Source organism: Carcharodon carcharias, chromosome 20, assembly GCF_017639515.1.
Source record: "Carcharodon carcharias isolate sCarCar2 chromosome 20, sCarCar2.pri, whole genome shotgun sequence".
NCBI lineage: Eukaryota > Metazoa > Chordata > Chondrichthyes > Lamniformes > Lamnidae > Carcharodon > Carcharodon carcharias.
The window spans coordinates 74009932-74031635 of NC_054486.1; the positions used below are offsets into that span (position 1 = coordinate 74009932).

General features: G+C 48.6%; 1 protein-coding gene across 1 annotated transcript in view; it reads right to left on the reverse strand.

The window, feature by feature from the left end:
* Positions 1 to 21704, reverse strand: part of amn (amnion associated transmembrane protein) — a 52619-nt gene that overhangs the window by 19508 nt on the left and 11407 nt on the right. The window contains exon 5 of the mRNA XM_041214197.1: positions 9325 to 9412. Within this exon, the coding sequence (XP_041070131.1) occupies positions 9325 to 9412 (88 nt within the window). The remainder of the gene's footprint in view (positions 1 to 9324; positions 9413 to 21704) is intronic.

Consider the following 21704-nt stretch of genomic DNA (forward strand, 5'->3'; position numbering starts at 1 on the left):
AGGGCAACAGGAGACCTCAGAGAGAGGGCAACAAGAAATTAAACAGTTGAAAGAACAGTTGATTGCCCTTCAAGATCAAATGCAAAATGTATGTGTCACCATTCGGCAACATGAAGAAATGATGACTGTCGTAAGCAGTAGAATGGAAGCAAAGCAGAAGAAACATAAAGGGGACTCAAGAGAATCCCTGGTAATCAGAGAGGGCTCAGGGAAAGCCCTGATGATCGAAGAGGATTCAGGGGAAGCCCTAGTAATTGGAGAGGGCTCACAAGGAGCCCTGGGAGTCATGTATAGCTGGATTCAGCTAGGAGACAGGAGTTTGGATAAACTCCAAGACTGTGCCAGCTCAGTGAAGTCTAGCAAAGAGCTGAAGAATCAGCTAAATTAAGCCAAAGAGTCTTTGGAAGCAAAAATTGCAGAATTTCCCAAGAAGCAGACAGATAATGAAATTTTGGGAGACTCAACCACTGAGTTCAGACACGTTGAGCTTACATCTGAGAAAAGTCTGGCCTATAGTGAAATCAAAAAAAAGACCAAGATTAACATCTGTGCTGGAAAGAAGAAGGTGCATAGAAAGAAGATACAGAAATACTAATAGGGCCTCCACCCGGCTGAGGGGAAAGTGAAAGCTATAAGAGAGGCACCTGTGCAAAGAACACCTCAGAACTCAAATTTTCCTAGGAATGATCAACTATTATGGGTGGTTTTTACCCAATTTGTCTACAGTGCTGGCCCCCCCTCCATTCTCTGCTGAAAAAGAACCAATGTTGGTCTTGGGAGGCGCCCCAGGAGGAAGCTTTCATAAAGATGAAACAATTGTTGCACTTGTCCAATCTATTAGTGCATTATGACCAGACAAAACAATTGGTGCTGACATGTGACGCATTTCCCTATGGAGCGGAAGCAGTGCTCTCTCATCATGGACAGGGGCACCGAACGGCCAATAGGTTATGCGTCAAGAACACTCACCACAGCGGAAAAGGGATACTCACAGATAGACAAAGAAGGCCTGTCCATCATCTTTGGTGTCAAGAGATTTCACCAGTACATATACGGACACCATTTCACAATCATTTCAGACTACAAATCATTGCTAGGATTGTTTGGTGAGGACAAGGCACTACCACCCATAGCCTCAGCAAGAATACAACGATGGGCTTTAACTCTGGCAACATACAAATACAATTTTATACATAGGCCTGGCAATCAAATCGCAAATACCAATGCCCTTAGTCAGTTGCCTTTACAAGAAAATGATGAGCAAGTCCCAGTTCCATAGGAACTTGTTTTACAGTTAAATTTCTTAGATTCCTCTCTGGTGTGTACTGGACAGATCAGAGACTGGACAATTCGGGACCCAGTCCTATCTCAAGTGCGAGAACAAGTGCGACATGGTTGGTCACAGGAGCCCTTATCTGATGAAATGAAACTGTACTTCAACAGAAGACATGAAATAAGCAGCCAAGATAGCATCTTATTGCGGGGAATACGAGTGATAGTTCCTCCAAGGGGAAAGGAGCCACTTTTAATTGAACTACACCATGTCCATCCAGGACTTTCCCAAATGAAGACCATAGCACACAGTTACCCATGGTGACCAGGGATGGATGGCGAAATAGAGAGTTTAGTAAAGCACTGTGTCAGCAACTGTAAAAGTTGCCAGTGACAGCTCCATTACACCCATGGGGATGGCCAGGTAGACCCTGGGTGCGGTTACATATTGACTACGCTGGACCTTTCCTGGGAACAATGTTTCTGCTCATTGTCGATGCCCAATCAAAATGGTTGGATGGATATGAGGTGAAGTCATCAACATCAGGCGCTACAATTGAGAAACTACATCAGACTTTTGTTATTTACGGACTACCAGAAGTAGTCGTTTCTGATAATGGCATGGCATTTATGAGTGCTGTGTTTCAACGGTTTATCAGTCTCAAAGGTATCACTCGTGTGAAAACTACTCTTCCTCAAACAGACTGGCGGAAAGGGCGGTTCAAATGTTCAAGACAGGCATGAGAAAGCTAACTGGTGATTCCTTGGCAACCAACCTAGCACGCTTTCTTTTTCATTACAGGACTACCCCTCATGCAACAGCAGGTGTCACACCTGCAGAGTTATCATTGAAATGCTGTCTCAGGATGAGATTGAGCTTAATAATGCTGAATTTAGAGGGGAAGGTGGAAAGGAGTCAGAGAAGCCAGAAACTAGACACAATTGGCATAGTGCAAAGGAATACATGAAGAACTTTGGGGAAGAACCAAAGTGGTTACCGGGTGAAATAAGTGCGGTGACTGGACCTCTATTTCTTACCATATGGAGGTGGAAAGCTGGATCATCTGTAAACATGTGGACCATTTAAGGAAGAGAGAGACAAATCACCAAGATGTGGTTCCACCAGTGACCATGACCAGGTCTTCATTTCCTGTTGAGGATACTCAACCCAGGGCTGACATGTCTGATGTTCCTGTAAGGAGTTGAGGATACAGAACTGCAAGTGCCCACCGAAGCACCTGATATTCAAGCAACTCCGGAAAAGGAGGTTCCTGACAAAGCATCTGAAGTTGTGGAGCTGCGACATTCCACACGTACCAGGAAACCACCTGAAATACTGAACTTGTAAATTCCTTACCGGTGTAAATATTATGTTGGATTGAAAAATATGTATAGCCGAGTTAAAGGGGGAGAAATGTAATAATTATGGTTTTACTTAGTATGCAGTGTACTTTTTAAGAATAGTACTTGTTAAGGAAGATCACTTGATCTGTCGTAACTAATAGGAGAATGGTGCAGGATACCTTATCAGGCAGTGCAGAGATGGAGTTGAAGTTGAAAGCAGAGGTATCGTAGCTGCTGAGTATATTATAAATAAACAAGAAGTGTCTGCAGATCAACTCTATCATTAATAGTACAACTCAGCCACCCCACAACACTTATCTATACATGGGTTACACCCATTTAAAAAAACTCCTAGGCAACCACTACCGTGTGCCTTAACTGGAATTCCAGAAACCTACTCACTACTACACCAGTGATGGATTGCACCATTTCCCACAACAGCATGTTTCATAGCTTGTTGTGAACAATGGTGAATTATATAAAGTTCATTCTAATGGACATAATGGACAGTCGAGGCCTGATTAAGAGGGAATTTAGCATAAGAACTTTATAGGCATCAGAGGAAGGACCTGTGACAGATTTCAATCAGGCTCAAATGTAAACTTGAAGCATGTGTCAAGACAGAAGGCTGTTGGAGGAAGAGACAAACTATAGGAAGTTGCACATTTGTATGGTTTTGGGAAAGAAAGCATCCAAGCTGCAACCTTGATTTCAGCACTGCCTAAATGGAGAAAGGGCATGTAGGCATATTCATCTTGTGAAAGAAAGAGAGAAATATTTAACCTATATTTTTGCTTTTCAAGTGCTGAAAGACCTTTCGTGTATTTTTATTATGTTTTTTATTTAAAAGGTGATAACTGTTGGTTGGACAGATTAAAAATATGACAACATTGTGGCCAGAATTTTCCAGCCCCATTGGCGTTGGGTGTCATGGTGGGTGGAGGGGTGGACAATATGGTGAGAAGGCCAAAAATCAGTGTAACGCTGTCGTGAAACAATTTCCGATCATCTGCTCCACCCGTCAATGGCGGGCTGTGTTTCCCACCACTGCACATCGGGAACCTAATTTCAATACTATAGCATCATTATAAGCCCTGCTCACCGGAATCATGCCCCCCCACCCCCAGCTGGATCATCCAGGCACATCGGTGTGATTGCACGCCAATGTGTTTCACAACTGTACACAAGCAATGTGCACCTTTCAAGCTGCACTTTGTTTGGGACTTCGAACGTTGTTTGCCTGCCTTGCTTCGGGCAGCACATGGCCATCAGCGCCAGGCTTTGCGCAGCACCACATCACTTTTAGAGGGGCTCACGGGCAGGTCTCTACCTACCAGACCAGCCATTAGGCAGGGGTGGCTTTTCAATGGCTGCAGGGCTAGAGTTTGCTTGAGGAAGGGAGGCAGTCTCCGGAGGAGATGAGGCCAGATGGTGATGTGAGGTTGTGTATGAGTGAGTGAGTGGTGATGTCCCATGAGCTAGCAATGAGTGAGATGCCAGTGAATGTGTGATGGCCGTGTGATTGTGCGAGTTTAGAGAGAAAAAGTGGCTGCCTTACCCTGGCAGCACGGATGAGACCATTTATCCATTTTCTGCACTAGGTGGCTGACCTCTTGTGCACAGCATTGACACCGACCACCTCTACCACCGCTTCCCAAGCCGGAGCAGTGAGACTGATGGGCCTCCTGCTGCCAGAGCGGGGACAGAGGACATTGTGATGGGCCTCCATGGTGTCCAGAAGGCGTCCCCGGGATGTGTCACTGAGTCGGTGATGCACTCTTCTTGGCTCCTGGGGCCATGTCTTCACCGGAGCAGTCCTGGGCTGCAAGCATTTAAAAGTGTGCGAGCGGCTGCAGTTTAAGGGCAGAACTATCCCAGATTTGCACTAAGGATGGTAGCGAGCGTGAAGAAGATATTTTACCCGTCGGCCTCAATGGTGGGTTTTTAGCACTGTATCACCCCATTCCCACCTCATTACTTATGCAGCCACAGGAAACACAACGTCTGGCTGGCGGGTGGCCTCCGATTTGCCCGCCATGCCATTACCTCACCACTTCCTCACACCAGGCACCATAATTAAACTGCTGCCGCTCACACAGTTCTCAATGCTTGCAGCCCCCTTAAAAGTGATGTGGTGCTGCCTGCAAAGCCTGGCGCTGATGACCAAGGTTGCAGCCCCTGGTTCAGTGCTGCCCAAAGTAAGGTAGGCAAACAAACCTCAAAGTCCCAAGCAAAGTGCAGCTCACTAGGTACATTTCACTTATGTACAGTTGTGATACACGTCGGCAAGCAATCACACCAGCCTACCCGTATGATGCAACATGGGGAGATGATTCCAGTGAGCAGGGCTTATAATGAGATGCTAAAGTATTGAAATTAGGTCCCTGACGTGCGGCGCTAGGAAATATGGCACGCCGTTGATGGGTGGAGCGGACGATTGCAAACTGGTTTCACAACGGCTTTAAAACAATCTTAGGGCTTCTCACCATGATATCAACATGACGCCCACCGCCAATGAGAATGGGCGATTCTGCCTAAATGTGGTGCCTTGTGTGAGGAAGCAGTGAGGCAACAATGCGGCAGGACAAATAAGAGGCCGCCCACCAGCGAGACAGCGTGTTTCCTGTGGCTGCATAATTAATGAGGCAGGAATGGGACGATATGGAGCAAAATCCCACCATTGTGGCCAGTGGGTAAAATGACTTTATTTTTCCCCGCCTGCTGCTGCACTCTGTGCAAATCTGGGATGATTTTGCCAAGTGTCTTTGAAGAATTACAAGAAACAACACTTTTTTTTTCCCTTATTGAAGGGTATGGAGAAGATCGGGGTGATTGAACCAATTGTACCGTGAAAGGAATGAAGGCTACGTGCACTGAGAGCACATAATCTGAAAGAATCTGATGAACGGAGAGTGCAATCACAAAATAAAAACTGGTTAGGGCTGTGTGTTGAGTCCAGGAGGTCATTGGTATGCAAAAAGGGAACATTTATCCAAAATTGTCAGAAAGCTGTGATCCATTTAGTAACATAAGTCAAAGGAGCCTTGGGTCAATCACTGGAGTCAAGATAGATAAAAATCAAAGGTAAACTGACCTTTTCTAGAGAGTTGGTAGTGTTAGGTTAGATATATGTTATCTTTAGGTCATGAAATGGAGATGACTTTAAAAGCTTCGGCTAAATAACAAGCTGTGTCAGGCATTTTATTTCCTTATTGCTGATAGCAGTATGGCTCCTGTGTACATTAATTAGCTCTGCTCTTGCCAAGGTTTAGGCTTGAGTTTTCAGGCCCCATTGGCATCGGGTGTCATGGCAGGCTGGGGGGCACAATATGGCGGGAAGCCCAAAAATTAGTTTCACGCCCGTGTACAAGCACAGCGGGATTATCCAATGGTGTCCGCCATGGCCGAACGCCAATCCCACTGCATGCTAACAGGATGCAAGGTAAGGCCTGACCGGAATCGTTCCCCTCCCCATGCCAGATTTTCCATTACACCAGCGGGAAAACACGCCAGCCCACAACACATCTGGACAAGTGTGACACGCCAAAGTCAGGACTTACTGTTGGGGTCTTGCTCAGATCATGGACATCCAAGGAGCAGAAGATGCTAAAGCCCTACAGCTACCGGACCCTGGAGGAACATGGTGGATTCTCATGGACATGGCTCCGCCGCAAAGCAGCTCATGGAAGTTGGGAGGTCTCCATTGATGTCTTGGGTCTGCTTCGGATCATCAAAGTCTTGGCCATGGGCTGCTATGGATGATCAGTGAGGAGTGGGGAGAGGAAGGTCCAGCTGTGAATGGGATGGGAAGGTGTACCGGGTCGGTGGGAAGGGAATGGTGAGTATGAAAGGGGGCAGAGTGAGCCAGAAGGATGAGGGTGTGTTGGCAGCAGTAGCAGGGATGGCGAGGGTGGTTGGTAGGGACTCGGAGGCAGACATGGACCCTAGGAGTGGGAAGGAGGAGGTCAGGGAGGTCAATGTGGATGGGAGTGGGAACCTCCGGAAGGTAAGGAACATGCACATTCACCTGGAAATCCTGGAAAGAAAAGGCTTTGGGTGATAGATGATGCTGGGGTGGTCAACAATGATTGGGGGGAAGGGCATAAGGGTGACTGGGGGAGAGGAAAGGATAGGGGAGCTTACAAGAAACTTAACTATGACCATGTTTTTCAAATTGAAAGTGAATGAAGCTTCGTATTGGATGGGCACAGGTGCTGCATGGGAGTGCAATCAGTGGGTGGGTGGAGATACAGGTCAGCTCAGATGGACATCTGAACGAAAACCCCAGCAGGCAGCATTGAAAATGCTCGGGCCAGTGAGATGAGTGTGATGGATGAAGGCTCCGTGTGCGTGGGAGCATGCTTGCATGAGGCTCCGAAAGCTCCTGCCACACACACTTCTCCCTCAAGAATCACTTGTGGTCCAGCTGCGTGCAGCTAAACTGCTGATGGCGGGGGGTGGGGGAGATGTAGTAGGAGAACTCACAAAGTCTGCAATCGAAGCTGAACACAACGTTACGAATTATTCAGTGAAAGTGAATATATTTTCAGATTATTAAGTGACAAACTGTGTTCACCTGTGCAACCCCTTGTGATCAGAATTTCTTAACTTTTCTAGGCTACCACTTCTTCTAGGTGCTGCCCTGACATCCGCAGGAGGGGTGTCGACAGCCTGTACAATGGTTGGCCCTGTTACCTCTGATGACTTTGGTGTGTGTCCTCTGGGGAGCCAAGGCCTTGGGGGCCCCAGCTTGTTTGGCTGTCCTCCTGTGGGCTAGCTGCTCCCTTTGCGGTGACAGGGGATGAGGTTGAAGGGGTCAAAGGTAAAGAGGACTCAGAGGGAGAGGACCGGCTCTGAGATTCCTGAGTGGATGACCCAGGGGTATCGGGCTGCCACTTCTCCTCCCTTTGGGTGCCTGAGGACCCTGGCCTGACACTTGCAGGGGAGGGAGCACCTGGAGGTATGTGGAAGTGCTGCGTTTCCCTCTCAAGTTGCCACTGCAGAAACTCGCCCATGGTTAGTGCGATGGAGCGCAGGTCTGCACACACCTCCATGTTCTGCTGGACCAGGGTCTCCATGGCATCCACCATCCTTCCCATGGAGACCTCCATACACACATATGTGGGCACCACTTCATCAGAGAGCAGGCAGATGCAGTCATCCAACCCATTTGCTACTTTGTTGAGGGCTTCCAACAGCTCTGGGTGATGTTCCCCAACCTTCTGATGAATCTCCACAGTGAGTTGGAAGGCCAAATCCAGGCACTCATCATCTGACTCGAACCTCACAGATGCCTCTTCCCCAGCAGTCTCCCAAGTGCCGGGGAGTTCAGCTGAACCTGCCTCCTTTTGCTGCAGACACGTGTGTGTGTGGTGACCACCAGATTGTGAACCTGAGCCTGCTCTAGATCTAGGTCCCACTGAGGTGTGTGTCTCTGTGCTGGTGGAGGGTGTGGGTAAGTGCTGTGATGGGGTCTTCCAAGCTGCTTATTTCCAGCTTTTTAATGGAGGAGGTGTCCTCTTGGCTGGAGGTGAGAACCTGGATGAAGCTGAGGGACTGGCTGGCTGAGGGTGTTGGTGGCTTGGCAGAGCTCCATGTGAACAAAAGTAGAGATAATTAGTTCATGGCAGCACAATCAAAAGCAGGAGAGAGAGCACTCACAGTTGCATTGAGAGGGGGATGAAAGGGTGCAGGATCCTCACGAAGGCGTTCACCGCCAACCTCACTGTCGTTGCAGGCAGGATCCACGTCCAGACCAGTCAGTGCAATGGCACGCTGCTCAAAGTGAATGAGGCTCCTAATGTGGGCCACTCCACCCCAGGTCCGGGACCTCTCCCTGCTGCTGTGAGCCAGCTTCTCCCACATGAAAACAGATGGAGGGAGTGTGAGCAGGACGCATGGCACTGCGTGGAATGATTGTGTGGTGAGCGGAGCCATGGACAGGATGAGGACATCAGCTCCAGAGGATATGACCCTGATGGTGATGTGAGGGTGCGTGTGAGAGTTAGTGGTGTTGTCCCTCGAGGTGTGAGATCCCTGTGGATGTGTGATGAGTTTGTGAGTGTGTGAGTTGAGAGTGATGAGGTGGAACTGATGAGACCATTCATCCTCTTCCAGCACTGGATGACTGACCACCTCTGTGCTCCGGTGGTGCTGACCGCCCCTGCCACTATCCCCCTGAGCCGGACTGGGTGACTCTGGTGGACCTCTCATGGACAGAGCGTGGGTAGAGGACATCAGGAGGCCTTCCACTGCATCCAGCAGGTGCCTCAGAGAGGCATCATTAAAGTTGGGGGCTGCCATCTTCTTTGCTTTCAGGGCTTTAAATATGGAGCCCCAAATGAGGAAGTGCTGAGGTCACGGAGTGGGAAGCAAATCCAAGCCCGCCCTCTGGTGATCCGGCATGTTTTTCGCGAATGCATTATTAATGAGACGGGACACGCCAGGAAAGGGACAATACCATGTGAAAAGCCACCATTGTGGCCGGTAGGTAAAACGTCCCTTTTCCCACCCACTACCGCACTCTGTGCAAACCTGGGATGATTCCAGCCTTCGAAATGAAATACATTTAAGATATTAGTCAATACTGGGGAATGAAAGTGTTTACAATTTGGGAGTAAGGTTAGCATTGACATTAGCATTAACAGGAACTTTGTGGAGGTTGACAGCTTTCTCAAGTAAAACGTGAGTTATTAAATGACAGTTTACCTCTTTCACATCCTGATTCATTCTGACCATCACTGGCAGCAAATCCGGAACCATGGCTGAGGATGAACTCCCCATCAAGAGGTATGGACTAAACAGATCAAATTAAAAATAGGTAAGTTCCTTTCAATCCAAATAGATGATTTTTCAAATTAATCATCATTTAAAAATTTTATATTAACAGTACTGTATTGTGGGAATAGGTCAGCTCACTGATATAGGGCATGGTCTAGTGCAGTAATATTTTAAAATGATACGTTATGTAGAATACATGATTATTCACTCTTATTAGGGTGAAATTTCCAGGCCTGGAAGAAAAGAACATTTACTCCACAGTTTACCAGCAACAGCAAAGATTTACTGACAAACAAAGTTAGTCCCAGCCTCAGAAAAATATAACTATTGCTCGTGTGCAACATTTTCAGTTCCTGCAGCAAGCATCCCACGGTCTCTCAGTGACACTGTGCAGCTTAGTGTCAATTCATGCAACACCATGGGCAGTTTATCTCAGACTATTAGAAGTAAATGTTCTTCTCCCTACTAGCTGTAAAGGTCCTGTCTGAAATGAATTTGACAAACGCAACTCAGTTCCTAATGGGCATGAGTGCACCATACTACTCACAATTCTGCATAAGTGGCTCTCTCTCTCTGAAAGAGCAACATTAACTTGTATTTGTATTGTGCTTCTAATTAGTAAAACAATCCAAGACCCTTCATTGAAGCAATAATCAGACAAAAAAATTGACACTGAGCCAAAGAGAGATTAGCAGAGGCGACTAAAAACTTGGCCAAAGAGGTATGTTTTAAGGAGGGTATTAAAGGAGGAGAGCAAGGTAGAGATGGCTGAAGACAGGCCTACTAATGGTGGGCTGAATGGAGTGGAGGTTGCATGAAAGATTTGAGATTGAGGAATGCAGAAGAGGTTGTGGTGCTGGACAAGGTGCATAGGGAGGACAGAGGCCAGGGTTCGATTTAAACCCATGAAGAAGACTTATAACTTTGAGGTATTAAGGGACTGAAGCCAAATAGCTGAGCAAGGACAGGGGTGATGGGAAAATGGGACTCAGTGCAGGATAAGGTGCAGGCAACAGAGTTAGGATGATCTGAAATTTACAGGGCTTGAAGGATTCCAAGACATTATTGGAAGACTTGAATCTGGAGATGAAGGCAAGGATCAGGGTTTTAGGAGGAGATGGGCTGAGATAGGGGCACAGAGGAGCAAGGCTATAATGGTAAATTAGATGGTCTTTGTGATGGAGTAGGGTAGGAGATTGTGGTCAAATAGAACACTGAAGCTGCGAACTGTCTGTTTCAGCACAAAGCAGTTGCCAGGAAGGGGCTGGAATTGATGGAGTTTATGATGGGGCTGAAAATATGGTGTTGGTCATCCCAGTGTTCAGCTGAAGGGAATTGGAACTCATCCATGGATATGGCCAGAATGTTCCGCCCTGATGGCATCGGGAGGCATGGCAGGTGGGGGTGGACTATGTGACAAGAAGGCCGAAAATCGATTTTTACATCATCCTGAAAGCAATTTGCAATCGTCCGCTCCACCCATCAATGGCAGGCCGCGTATCCCGCTACCACACGTGGGGAACATCATTTTAATACATCTGCATCTAATTATGAGCCCTGATTGCCAGAATCACCCCGGCCCACGTCAAATTTACCGCCCACTTCAGCGTAACTTCAGAATGGCGTGACTCACAACTGCTTCAAAAGGCATGTAGCTGGTGACCTGAGCTTCGAGGGGAACTCGGAGGTGAGTGCACACAATCTTGCACAGCGCTCGCGAGCATCGCCCGTAGGACATCAAGGAAGAAGCGCCACACATTCACAGGGTGCACAGGCAAGTCGCTTTTTCCCAGCTGGCTTTCAATGCGGTGCTGGGGCAAGAGCTCCAGTGCGGGTCAGGCTGGAGCGGGGCAAGGCAGCACAAACTGAAAGAAACTCAAGCATATGCCGAGAGTTGGGGGGACGGTGGATGAGGGAAGCGGCCACACACTTGGAAAAGTTTGTCAAAAGTGAGCATTCTTCTGTAGCTGAAAACTTTCAGCTGCAGCTCCATTGACATGCTTGGACTCGAGCCTCTGAAGCTTCTCTGTCCACTCAACCAATGGAAAAGCCTGAAAGTGCCACTAAATGCTCCAGAACCTTTCACCCCTCAGGCGCAGACTGTAAAATAATGTGCGTTTGAGGGGGCAGTGTAGCAATTGGCTGACTGAGCAAGTTGTAGAATCCCCTTGCAAAAGATGGCCATGGTGCAGTCACTGGTGGAGGTGCTTACAATGTCCTTATTAAGGTTTGGACCAGTGTCCATCATGGTACAAGCTAACAGCGCAGCCTTGCAGTGTGGGTTAGGAGAATGCCTGTGCCTGAGCTGAGAACACAGCATGCAGTGCACTGGCTGAAGCTGCTGCCAGTCAGTCAAATGGAGGGGGCAGAGGTGGGTGGGGTTTCAGACAGTCAGTGATCATACTATACACTGGCCATCCAAGTGGTGGCCAGCACTTTACTGCATGCATGAAGGGGCCTTCAGGCCTAACCAAGAGAGGTTCTTAGTGCACCCATGCTAACCCATGCGTCACTCTCTTTGATCCTGCAGGAGGAGTACATCAGGATCATGGATCCTGGTGATTTAGCGGTATGCCTCATAGCTTACAGAGGCCAGAGTAGAAGAAGAGGAAGAGAGCAGCGGAGGTGCCTGGCTCAGCAAAGGGAGGAGAACCTCAACCTTACGCAGCGCTCTTGAGCATCAACATAAGGCATCAAGGAAGAGGTGCCGCACATTCAAAGGGCGCAGAAGGCAAGTCACTTTTTCCCAGCTGGCTTTCAGTGCGGTGCCGGGGGCAAGGGCTCCAGTGCAGGTCAGGCTGGGGATGGGGGAAAGGCAGCACAGACTGAAGGAAGCTCAAAGCACATACTGGAGGGATGGGGGACCTGGGAAAGCTTGTCAAAAATGACCATTTGTGTGCAGCTGAAAACGTTCAGCTTCAGCTCCACTTACATACTTGGAGTTGGGCCTCTGAAGCTTTTGATTGTCAGCACCTCACTAGACTCAGGGTCTATAGATGGTGCCTGGCATCCCTGCAGAGGACTGGGAGCCAGTGTTGCTGAAGGCTGCACATGTCTGGGGAACTGGTTGGTCACATATGCCACCTGCTGCAGGATTTGGCACCATGGGGACATGGAGGGCATCCACTGCCAGTAGCTATGAAAGTGACTGCAATGCTCAATTTTTATGGCTTTCAGGACTCCACAGGTGACCTGTGCTGGATCTCGCCAGCCTCCACGCACAAGTTTATCCAGGAGGGCACGGACACCATCTTCACAAAGCCACAGAACTTTGTGCATTTTGCCCAGGATCAGGAAAGCCAGGAAGTAAGAGCACTGGGATTTGTGGTGATCTCAGGTTTTTCACAGATGCAGGGTGTCATCGACTGCACTCATGTGATGCTTAGATCTCCGTAGCAACAATTAGTCAACTACGTCAACCAGAAGGGCTTCCACTCACTGAATGTTCAGCTGGTGTGCAACCACCACAAACACATCCCACAGGTCTGCGCACAATTCCCAGAGTGTCCACGACTCCTAAATCCTTATCAGGTGTCAGATCCCTAACATCTTCCAGGATCCACAGAGGTTGCAGAGTTGGCTCCTCAGTGGACATGGCTGATGATGCCCATGTGGCGACCTCAGGCTGCAGCAGCACGACAGTAAAAGGAAGCTCATGTCGTGACCTGGACTTTGGTGGAGCAAACCATAGGCATTTTGAAAATGAGGTTCCGGTGCCTCGACAGGTCTGGTAGAGCACTGCAATATAGTCCCCAGAGACCTGGCGCTGCAATGGGCTCAGGACCTGGCTGAGGAGGAGATGAAGGAGCTGCACATATCCTCCAATGAGGAGGGTGCTGAAGGGAATAACGATGATGAGGCCCTTGAAGGCTGTGAGGCCATCGCACCGGCCAGACAAGGCAGGGGCACTCAGGAGGCACTAATAGCGACAAGATTCATGGAGGATGATGATGAGATGCAGTGAGGACAGTCCTAACATCCTCACCTTGCATCTGTGAACATTTGACTCCTGTGTGGCTGATGGCCTCAGTGCTCAGGCTCATGTCATGGAGACGCAGCGGAAGCCCTAATAGTTGCTAGATTCCAGGAGGGTGATGAAGGCATGCAGTGAGGACACTCCATAGATCTTAACATTGCCTCTGTTAATGTCTGACTCCCATCTGGTTGATGATAGCTCGCTTGCACTCTGTGATCAGGGTCATATCATGGAGACGCAGCCGTGAAACTTTAAATGCACCTGATCTTTTATCCACCTTCAGTACCTGACCCCTTCAGGTTCACAGCGTCACCGGACACAGATGTTGAAGAGCTGGGGGCCAGCCCCACCTTAAAGGTGCTGAGAGCACACAGAGAAAATGAGAAAATTCTGTTGCGCCTGCCCATGACATTCTGGCACCAATGACAAGCACCGCCAAGGTGCAGGCATCACTAATGTGTCCAGTGCATGTGAGGCTGGATCATCACTTTGGCCTGAAGGTTGCACACTGCACAGGGAAGAGGCCCTGGACTGAGACACCTGCCTTTATCTTGTGCAGGAACCAAGGTTTCACATCTGATTGACACAAACACTGCTCATCAGAACAAGGAGCCATAGGCAGGGTGACATTCTTGGGAGTTTATTGACAATAGTGAACAAGTGATCAACGTCCGTGCCCAGGCTGTGAAACTACAACTCCTTAACCTTCCTAACCCTGCCTCTACCTCTTGGTTCTCCCCCGACATCTGCAGTCAAGGTGGCTGCTATGCCCTGAATGTGATGACCTTGGCAGATGTCCTCTGGAGGGCAGAGACCTGGAGGACCCCGGCTTGCTTTCGGGGTCCTGCTGTGTGGCAGTGGCACCTTCCTCGGCCTGTGGAGCTGGAGATGCTGAGGCCACAGGAAGAGGGGATTCAGATGGGCCGGACACTCCCAGGGTCACCTGGATGGATGGGCCCGGGTGTGTGCCTGCTGAACCTCCTCCCTATGAGTGCCCGAGGACACCTAGCCGACTCCTTGAGGGGAAAGGGCAGCTGGAGTGAGATCGGACTGACCCGCACCTCTCTCATGTGGAAACTGTTGGAGGCCAACTATGGCATCAGCGATCGAGTTCAGCCCATGTAGCAGTGCAGGAGCGATGTCCTGGACCAAGGTTTCCATGTAAACTGCCATCCTACCAGTATTGGCCTTGGTGTGTTGGCTGTCGGCGCTATCACCTCAGCCTGAAGATGGACGGACTCCTTCATCGTGCCTTGCAATCTGAGGAGTGCAGCGGACATCCCTTCCTGATGTTCCCGAGCTTGCCTTCGCAGCTCCAGCAACTGTGACATGACTGAGTCCAGAGGCTCATCATCTGACTCAGACTCAGCAAATTTCTGGCCTCCAGTAATCCTCCAAGTGCCGGAAATCTGGGAAGTCCCAGCCTCCACCTGCTGTGAATCAGACAGTGTGATGTGCTTACCACATTATGACCCCAAGGCTACGCTAAAGCTAGGTCCCGCTGAGGTGTGTGTCTCTGTGCTGGGGGAGGGTGTATGTAAGCACTGTGATGAGGCTTCATTGAGGGTGTCATCAGATTCTTCTTCTGCGGTGTCTCCGGGGCTTGAGTCAAGGACCTGGGTTGCAGACCCCCACAGCTGCTTCCCAGATGTACCTGCAAAAGCAAGGAGAGATAATTAACAGAGGAATTCACTCACAGCATGGTTGTCTGATGGATGTTGCACTGCTGGATCCTCACTTGGTTGAGCACTGCTGACCTCATCGTCAGCACAGGAACAGTCCAGATTGTTGTGGGCCAGCTGGATGACTCTATTATCAAAGTTTGTGAGGACCTTGATGTCAGGAATTCCTCCATCGGTAAGCAACCTCTCCCTTTTCTTGTGTGCCAGCTTGAATACGGATGGAGCGAATGTAAGCAGGAAGCCTGCCAGACCAGATGATAAGGTTGCCTGGCATCTGTGGATGGTGAGAGGTGCCATAAACGGGATGAGGACATGATCCGCAGGGCAGATGAAGGTGTGTGTGAGAGAGTGAATGGTGATGTCCCTTGAACTGGCAGTGAGTGAGATCCTTGTGGATGGGTGAGGTGTTTGTAAGTGTGTGAGTTGAAAGTGGTGAGAAGAGTGACTTACCCTGACAGAACAGAGGTCATTCACTCACTTGCTGCACTGGGTGGCTGTCTCCTTTTACAGGGCGTTGGCGCTGATCATCACCGTCAACTAAGGCTCCTCCCTGCGCAGAGGCAGGAGCAGCAACCTCTATAAGAAGGGGTGGCTCGGGCTCCTGCACGCACTGCCCAAGCACCACAGCAAGTCATCGCTGGTTGGCGCTTAGCGACACCCAGGGTTTATAGACACTGCCTTCCATTCCTGCAGATGACCGAGAACCAGTGTCGCCAAAGACTGCGCATGTCTAGGGAACTAGTCGGTCACATCTGCCAGTTACTGCAGGATTTGGCATCATGAGGACATGGAGGGCATCCACTGCCAGTGGCTGTGAAAATGACTGTGGTGCTCAATTTCTATGCCAGCGGCTCCTTTCAGGGCTCCACAGGTGACCTCTGTGGGATCTCACAAGCCTCCACCCACAAATGCCTCCACCAACGGATGGCATCTTTATGAGGGCACACAACTCTGTGCATTTTGCCCAGGACCAGGACAGCCAAGATGCAAGAGCGATTGGATTCGCCCAGTTCTCGGGTTTCTCACAGGTTCACGGTGTGATTGATTGCGCTCATGTGGTGCTCAGATCTCCATCACAACACATGGTGGACGATATCAACTGCAAATATCAATTCACTGAATGTGCAGCTTGTGTGCGGTCACCAGAAACGCATCCTGCAGGCGTGCGCACATTTCCAGGGAGTGTGCACAACACTAGATCCTCAGATCCCTAGAGTCTTCCAGGGTCCACAGAGGCTGCAGGGATAGCTCCTTGGGGACTAGGGCTACCTGCAGAGGCTGTGGCTGATGACACTGCAGCAGAGTGATGCTATAATGAGGCTCATTCTGCAGCTTGGTAGAGCAGATCATCGGGATGCTGAAGGTCAGGTTCTGGTGTCTGGGCCAGTCTGGAGTAGCCCTGTAACATGGGCTACAGAGGATGTCTCACATCATCTTCATCTGCTGCGCCCTTTACAACCGGGTGCTGCAACAGGGAAACAAACTGGCTGAGGAGGAGATGGAGGAGCTGCATATCTTCTCTGCTGAGGAGGACACCAATGGGGATGAGGGTGAGGAGGTCCTCGGAGGCGACGATGATGGGGATGAGGCCCTCACACTGGTTAGACGGGGCAGGCACGCTTGGGAGGCCCTCATAGCTGCATGGAGGATGATGACAACATGCAGTGAGGTGATTTCATTGTTCCACACATCACATTTGTGAATGTTTAACTCCAGTCTGGCTTATGGCAACGTAAATACCCTCTTTAAGGATGCTCCTGTCATGGAGATGTGGTGGAGGCCCTAATAGTTGCTCGATTTCAGGAGGATGATGATGAAATGCAGTGAGGACACTCCTTAGATCTTCACATAGCCTCCAAGAATATCTGACTCCTGTCTGGCCGAGGGCAGCTCGTTTGCGCTCCGTGATCAGGGTCATATCATAGAGGTGCAGCTATGAAGCTTTAGAAGCATCTGATGCTTTGTCTTGTGAAAGAGGACACATCACTCGAGACATGGTTGTCTAATGAATGTTGCACTTTTGGATCTTTACTTGGTAGACCAGCGCCGACCTCACCGTTAGCACAGGACCGGTCCAGATCCTTGCCAGCCAGCTGGATGGCTCTGTTTTCAAAGACCATGAGGACCTTGGTTTTGGGCATTCTGCCGCTGGTTTGTGACCTCTCTCTCTTGTTGTGTGCCAGCTTGTCCTGAATGTATAGAGATGGAGAAAGTGTAAGAGGACGCCTGCCAGGCCAGATGACAGATATGCCTGGCCTGTGTGGGTGGTGAGTGGTTCCATTGACAGGATGAGGACAATGATGCAGAGTGTGAGAGAGTGAATGGTGATGTCCCTTCTACCATTAGTGAGTGAGGGCCCTGTGGATGTGTGATGGGTTTGTGAGTGTGTGAGTTGAGTGATGAGGTGAGTGACTTCCACTGGCGGAATGGAGGGGATCATTCACCCCCTTATGGCACTGGGCGGCTGAAGGGCATTGGCGCTGACCACCGCTGCCGCCGCCTCCCAAGCCGAGTTAGTGTTGTTGCTGCCCATCCTGCAGCCAGAGCGGGGGTAGAGGACATCCCAGTGGGCCTCCACGGCATCCAAAAGTTGCTCAAGGGATGCATCGCTGAACCTGGGGGCTGCAGTCTTCTTCAGTTTCAGGGCCATGTCGTCCATGCGGCAGTGGCGGTCCAGAAGCACTGAGATGTGTGCTTGTGGCTGGACTTTAAACATGGCATCCGGGGTGATGCAGCAGCGTAGTGATGGTGGGCGGGCGAATGGGAGTCCGCCTGCCATGGAAACGGCGTTTCCCAGGAGTGCTTAAATAGTGAGGCTGGTTCAGCACGATATGGCGTGAAAACCCTCCATTGCAGCCGGCAGGTAAAACATTCTTTTTCCTGCCCACTACCACACTTTGTGCAAATCTGTGACAATTGCGCCTGAAGGATCACGTCCCATCCAGAGATCTGGTGAGTATAGAATAATTAAGAATAACTATAGTGGTAGAAATACTCAGAATGGAGGGGCAAAAGTTAGACAACGAAGTGTTTGAAAGTGGTGAGGGATACAAGGAAGTGTTGGCCTTCTCTGAGCTTGAGACACGGGGAATAGAGATGCACGGTTAAAGGGGTGGCTATGAACATGTGTAGGAGAGTTATGAAGGCAGGATAGGAGGGCAGTGGAGTCAGTGTGGAGAAGGCAAGCTGAGTAAAATGTAAAAAATAGGAAGAGGAGTGAACCATATGCCCCCTCAAGCCGGCTCTGTCATTATGGCTGATCTTCCATCTCAACAAAACCGTCCTACACTATCCCCATATACTTGGTTCCCCTCGTATCCAAAAATGTATCAATATTTTACTTGAATATGCTCAACGACTGGGCATCCAGCTCTCTAAGGTAGAGAACTTGAAAGATTCACAACCCTTTCAGTGAAGGAGTTTCTCCTCATCTCAGTCAAAAATGGTCAACCACTTATTCTGAGACTATCACCCTCTATTTCTAGACTCCCCAGCTAGGACTCCCCATCTACCTCTTGAGAATTTTATGGGTTGAATTTAATGCAGGCTGCTGGAGTGTGAACCGTGATGGGGGAGGCTGCGGGGTGGGGGCGTGGGGGCTCGGGAGCCGTAAATTTGTGCAGAGACCCCACCTTGGAGGGCGGAGAGCGGCCGCTCAGGGCCATATTACGCAGCTACCAGGGAGGCAGTGAAGCTGCGATGCTGCATGCAAGTAGCAGGAAGGTATCATTAAAAAGATCATTAATTCAAATTAACATATCTCTAACTAATTACATGCTGCTCTCCAAATTTGACGAGTGGAGTAGGGTAATCATGGACTATCAGATTCCCCAACCATTAAAAGGTGGCAGTTTCCAGGTGAGGTCTCAGATTCTGAGGGGAAGGTTGGCCATTCCGGATCTGCCTCCCATTAGACTGCAAACTTTCTTCAAAAGGAGAGAGGAGGTTAGTGAACATATGAAGGAGAGGGTCAGCTCTGAGGAGCTGAGGGCCAGAGCTCCCAAGGACAGGGTCAGCTGTGAGAAGCTGAGGGGCAGCTGCTGGACACTGCATCCAAGGGCAGAAGCCAGTAAAGGGGATGTTATTCAAAGTGGGGTTTCATCCACCCAGTCTTCTTGTATCCATGAGCAGTGGAGGGCACAAGGGAAGGGTGCACAAGGCCCCAGAGCCATCATTAGCAAGGCAGCAGCAGCAGCAGGAGGTGCAGCCCATGGCTGGACCGGCTGTACTAAAACATCATGAGTAGCAGCAGGAGGAGAGAGGCCGGAGACAGCTTGTGCCATGTATGAGAACCTTCAGAAGTTGAATGAGTTACCTGCAGATGTCAGAGTACAAGTGTTACAGGAGACTGAGCCTCTCAATGGAGTCTGTCACTGACCTCTGCGTGATGCTGCAGGATGACCTGCAACCAATGGCACTGGTTGGGCACGCGATGCTACTGGTGCTGAAAATCACCACAGCGCCGAACCTCTAAGCCTCCAGCTCTGTCCAAGGATGAAGCAGCAGCCTCACATTGCTGCACTAGGGATGTGACCATCACATTGTTTAAGAGGGCTGGAGAGTTTAGAGTTTGTGTAATACTGCACTGATTCTGATAGCAAGGCTGTTGGCCTTGGAGACATTGCAGCTTTCCCATATGCGAAGGGTTTACTAGATTTCTTCCATTTGACCATCAAACCTCTGCTGGACCAGTGTGCAGCCTTCATCAACAGGAAGGCCTTCTACTGCATAAATGGCCAGCTGGTATGCAATCATCAAAAGCACATGTTTTTTTTATTCGTTCATGGGATGTGGGTGTCGCTGCCTAAGCGAGCATTTGTTGCCCATTGCTGATTGCCCTTGAGAAGGTAGTGGTGATCATGCAGGTCTGTTCCTGTTTCCCAGAGAATAGTCATGATGCTTATGCACTTCCAGCTGCTACAGCTGCTCCAGCCACTCGCACAACTTAATGATTGGATCCTCGGTGACATGGGGTATTCTCTCAAGATATACCTACTGATGCGATGAGGAAGACTCACACTTGTATCTTCCTCTACCACACTCTCAGATATTACATTTCAGATCCTAATCCCTCACTGCGTGGAGAAGGTTTTCCTTACGTCACTGTTGCTTCTTTTGAAATTACTTTAAAGTGGTGTCCTCTGGTTCTCGCTCTTCTGCCAATAGGAACAGTTTGTCCCTATCTACTCAGTCTGGAGCCCTCATGACTTTGAACACTTCCTTCAAATCTTCTCTGAACCTTCTCTTCTCTAAGGAGACTGATGCCAGCTTCCCCAATTTATCCACGTAACTGAAGTTCCTCATCTATCTTGTAAATCTTTCCTAAAAGAAAAGCAGTGGTCCTGGTACCAACCCCTGTATACCTTCCACAAGTTCCAAAAACAAATTGTTCAGCACTCTGTCCTGATTGTAAACAGAGGGCCGGGAGCAGACAATATGAGGGAGTCAAAAATTAAAACTGAGATCCTATGATGGGATGAGCAGCATAAAAACTCACATCATTTCAAAGAAACCATTTATTCATAGATGAGTGCAAAATTGCCATTTGATTAGCTGCTAAATGGTAGTTAATCCCTATCCGTAGAACAAACTCTAATTTCAACGTTGCTTGCGTATAGATCCTATACAGTTGCGATAATCAGTAATCTAGTGAGTGTTATGTTGCAATGTAGACTGTGAACTAAGCAGTTTTAGCTTTTGTCCTGTAATTCCACCAAGCCATTAAAAAGAGACTTGCTCATTTCATTTTCCATTAAAAAAGGTGTGGCTTAGTCCGGTTGAATTCAAATTCAACACATCTCATGTAAATGTAGCAAGTCTGAATGAATGTACCATTCCCTCCTTCAGCTGCAAGTTTAACCCTGGGCAAAATGCCAAAGCTTTCTTCCACACCATATTAATAAAAACTCATTAAAGGCCTCATCAAAACAAAATAAGGGTAAAACCTGTTCTATCCTTGATGTAGCTGTGACACGCTTAACTGTGAGGTGAAAGAAGAAGGTTACACAGGTTTCAGTGTGCCAGAGGCATTTTAGTTAAACTTTCTACTGTTTTATGCCTAGAAGGTACTAAACTTTATAAATTAAATGTCAATCCTGCCACCAATAAATATTAAGCATCTTAAGTGTTGCCATTTTACTTTGAACAGACTCAGACCTAAGTCAACAAGGGGTGTGAGTCCATAGCTTGCTCAGAATTTGACATTTATGTTGTTGAGAGAACTTATTGGTAACTGGTTTGTGAAATGAAAATGTCTCAATTGTTTAGTGCTTTTGGAGATAGCTGATAGAAAATTTTTATGAGCTACAATTGCTACATCTAACCTGGAGAATGTTTTCTGTCATCTGTCCTAAGCTCTCCTTTGGCTCAGTGTCAAAGATGTTTTTTCCTCTTTATTGCTCTTGCTGGGAAATTTGGGATGTTTTATTAAGTTAAGTGCACCATATAAATGTAAGCTGTTGACACTGGATGCAAAATATGAAATTGTTACATTCCCTGCCACAATTTTGACAAACTTTGAGAAGTAAAAGAAATAGGAAAATGTATAAATAAATATGGCTCAGTTATTAGGAAATTATTTTTAAAATATAAAAAAAAACTATTTCATCCTCTTCTCATGCCCATCACTCTCTGTAAAGCTATTGATTTGC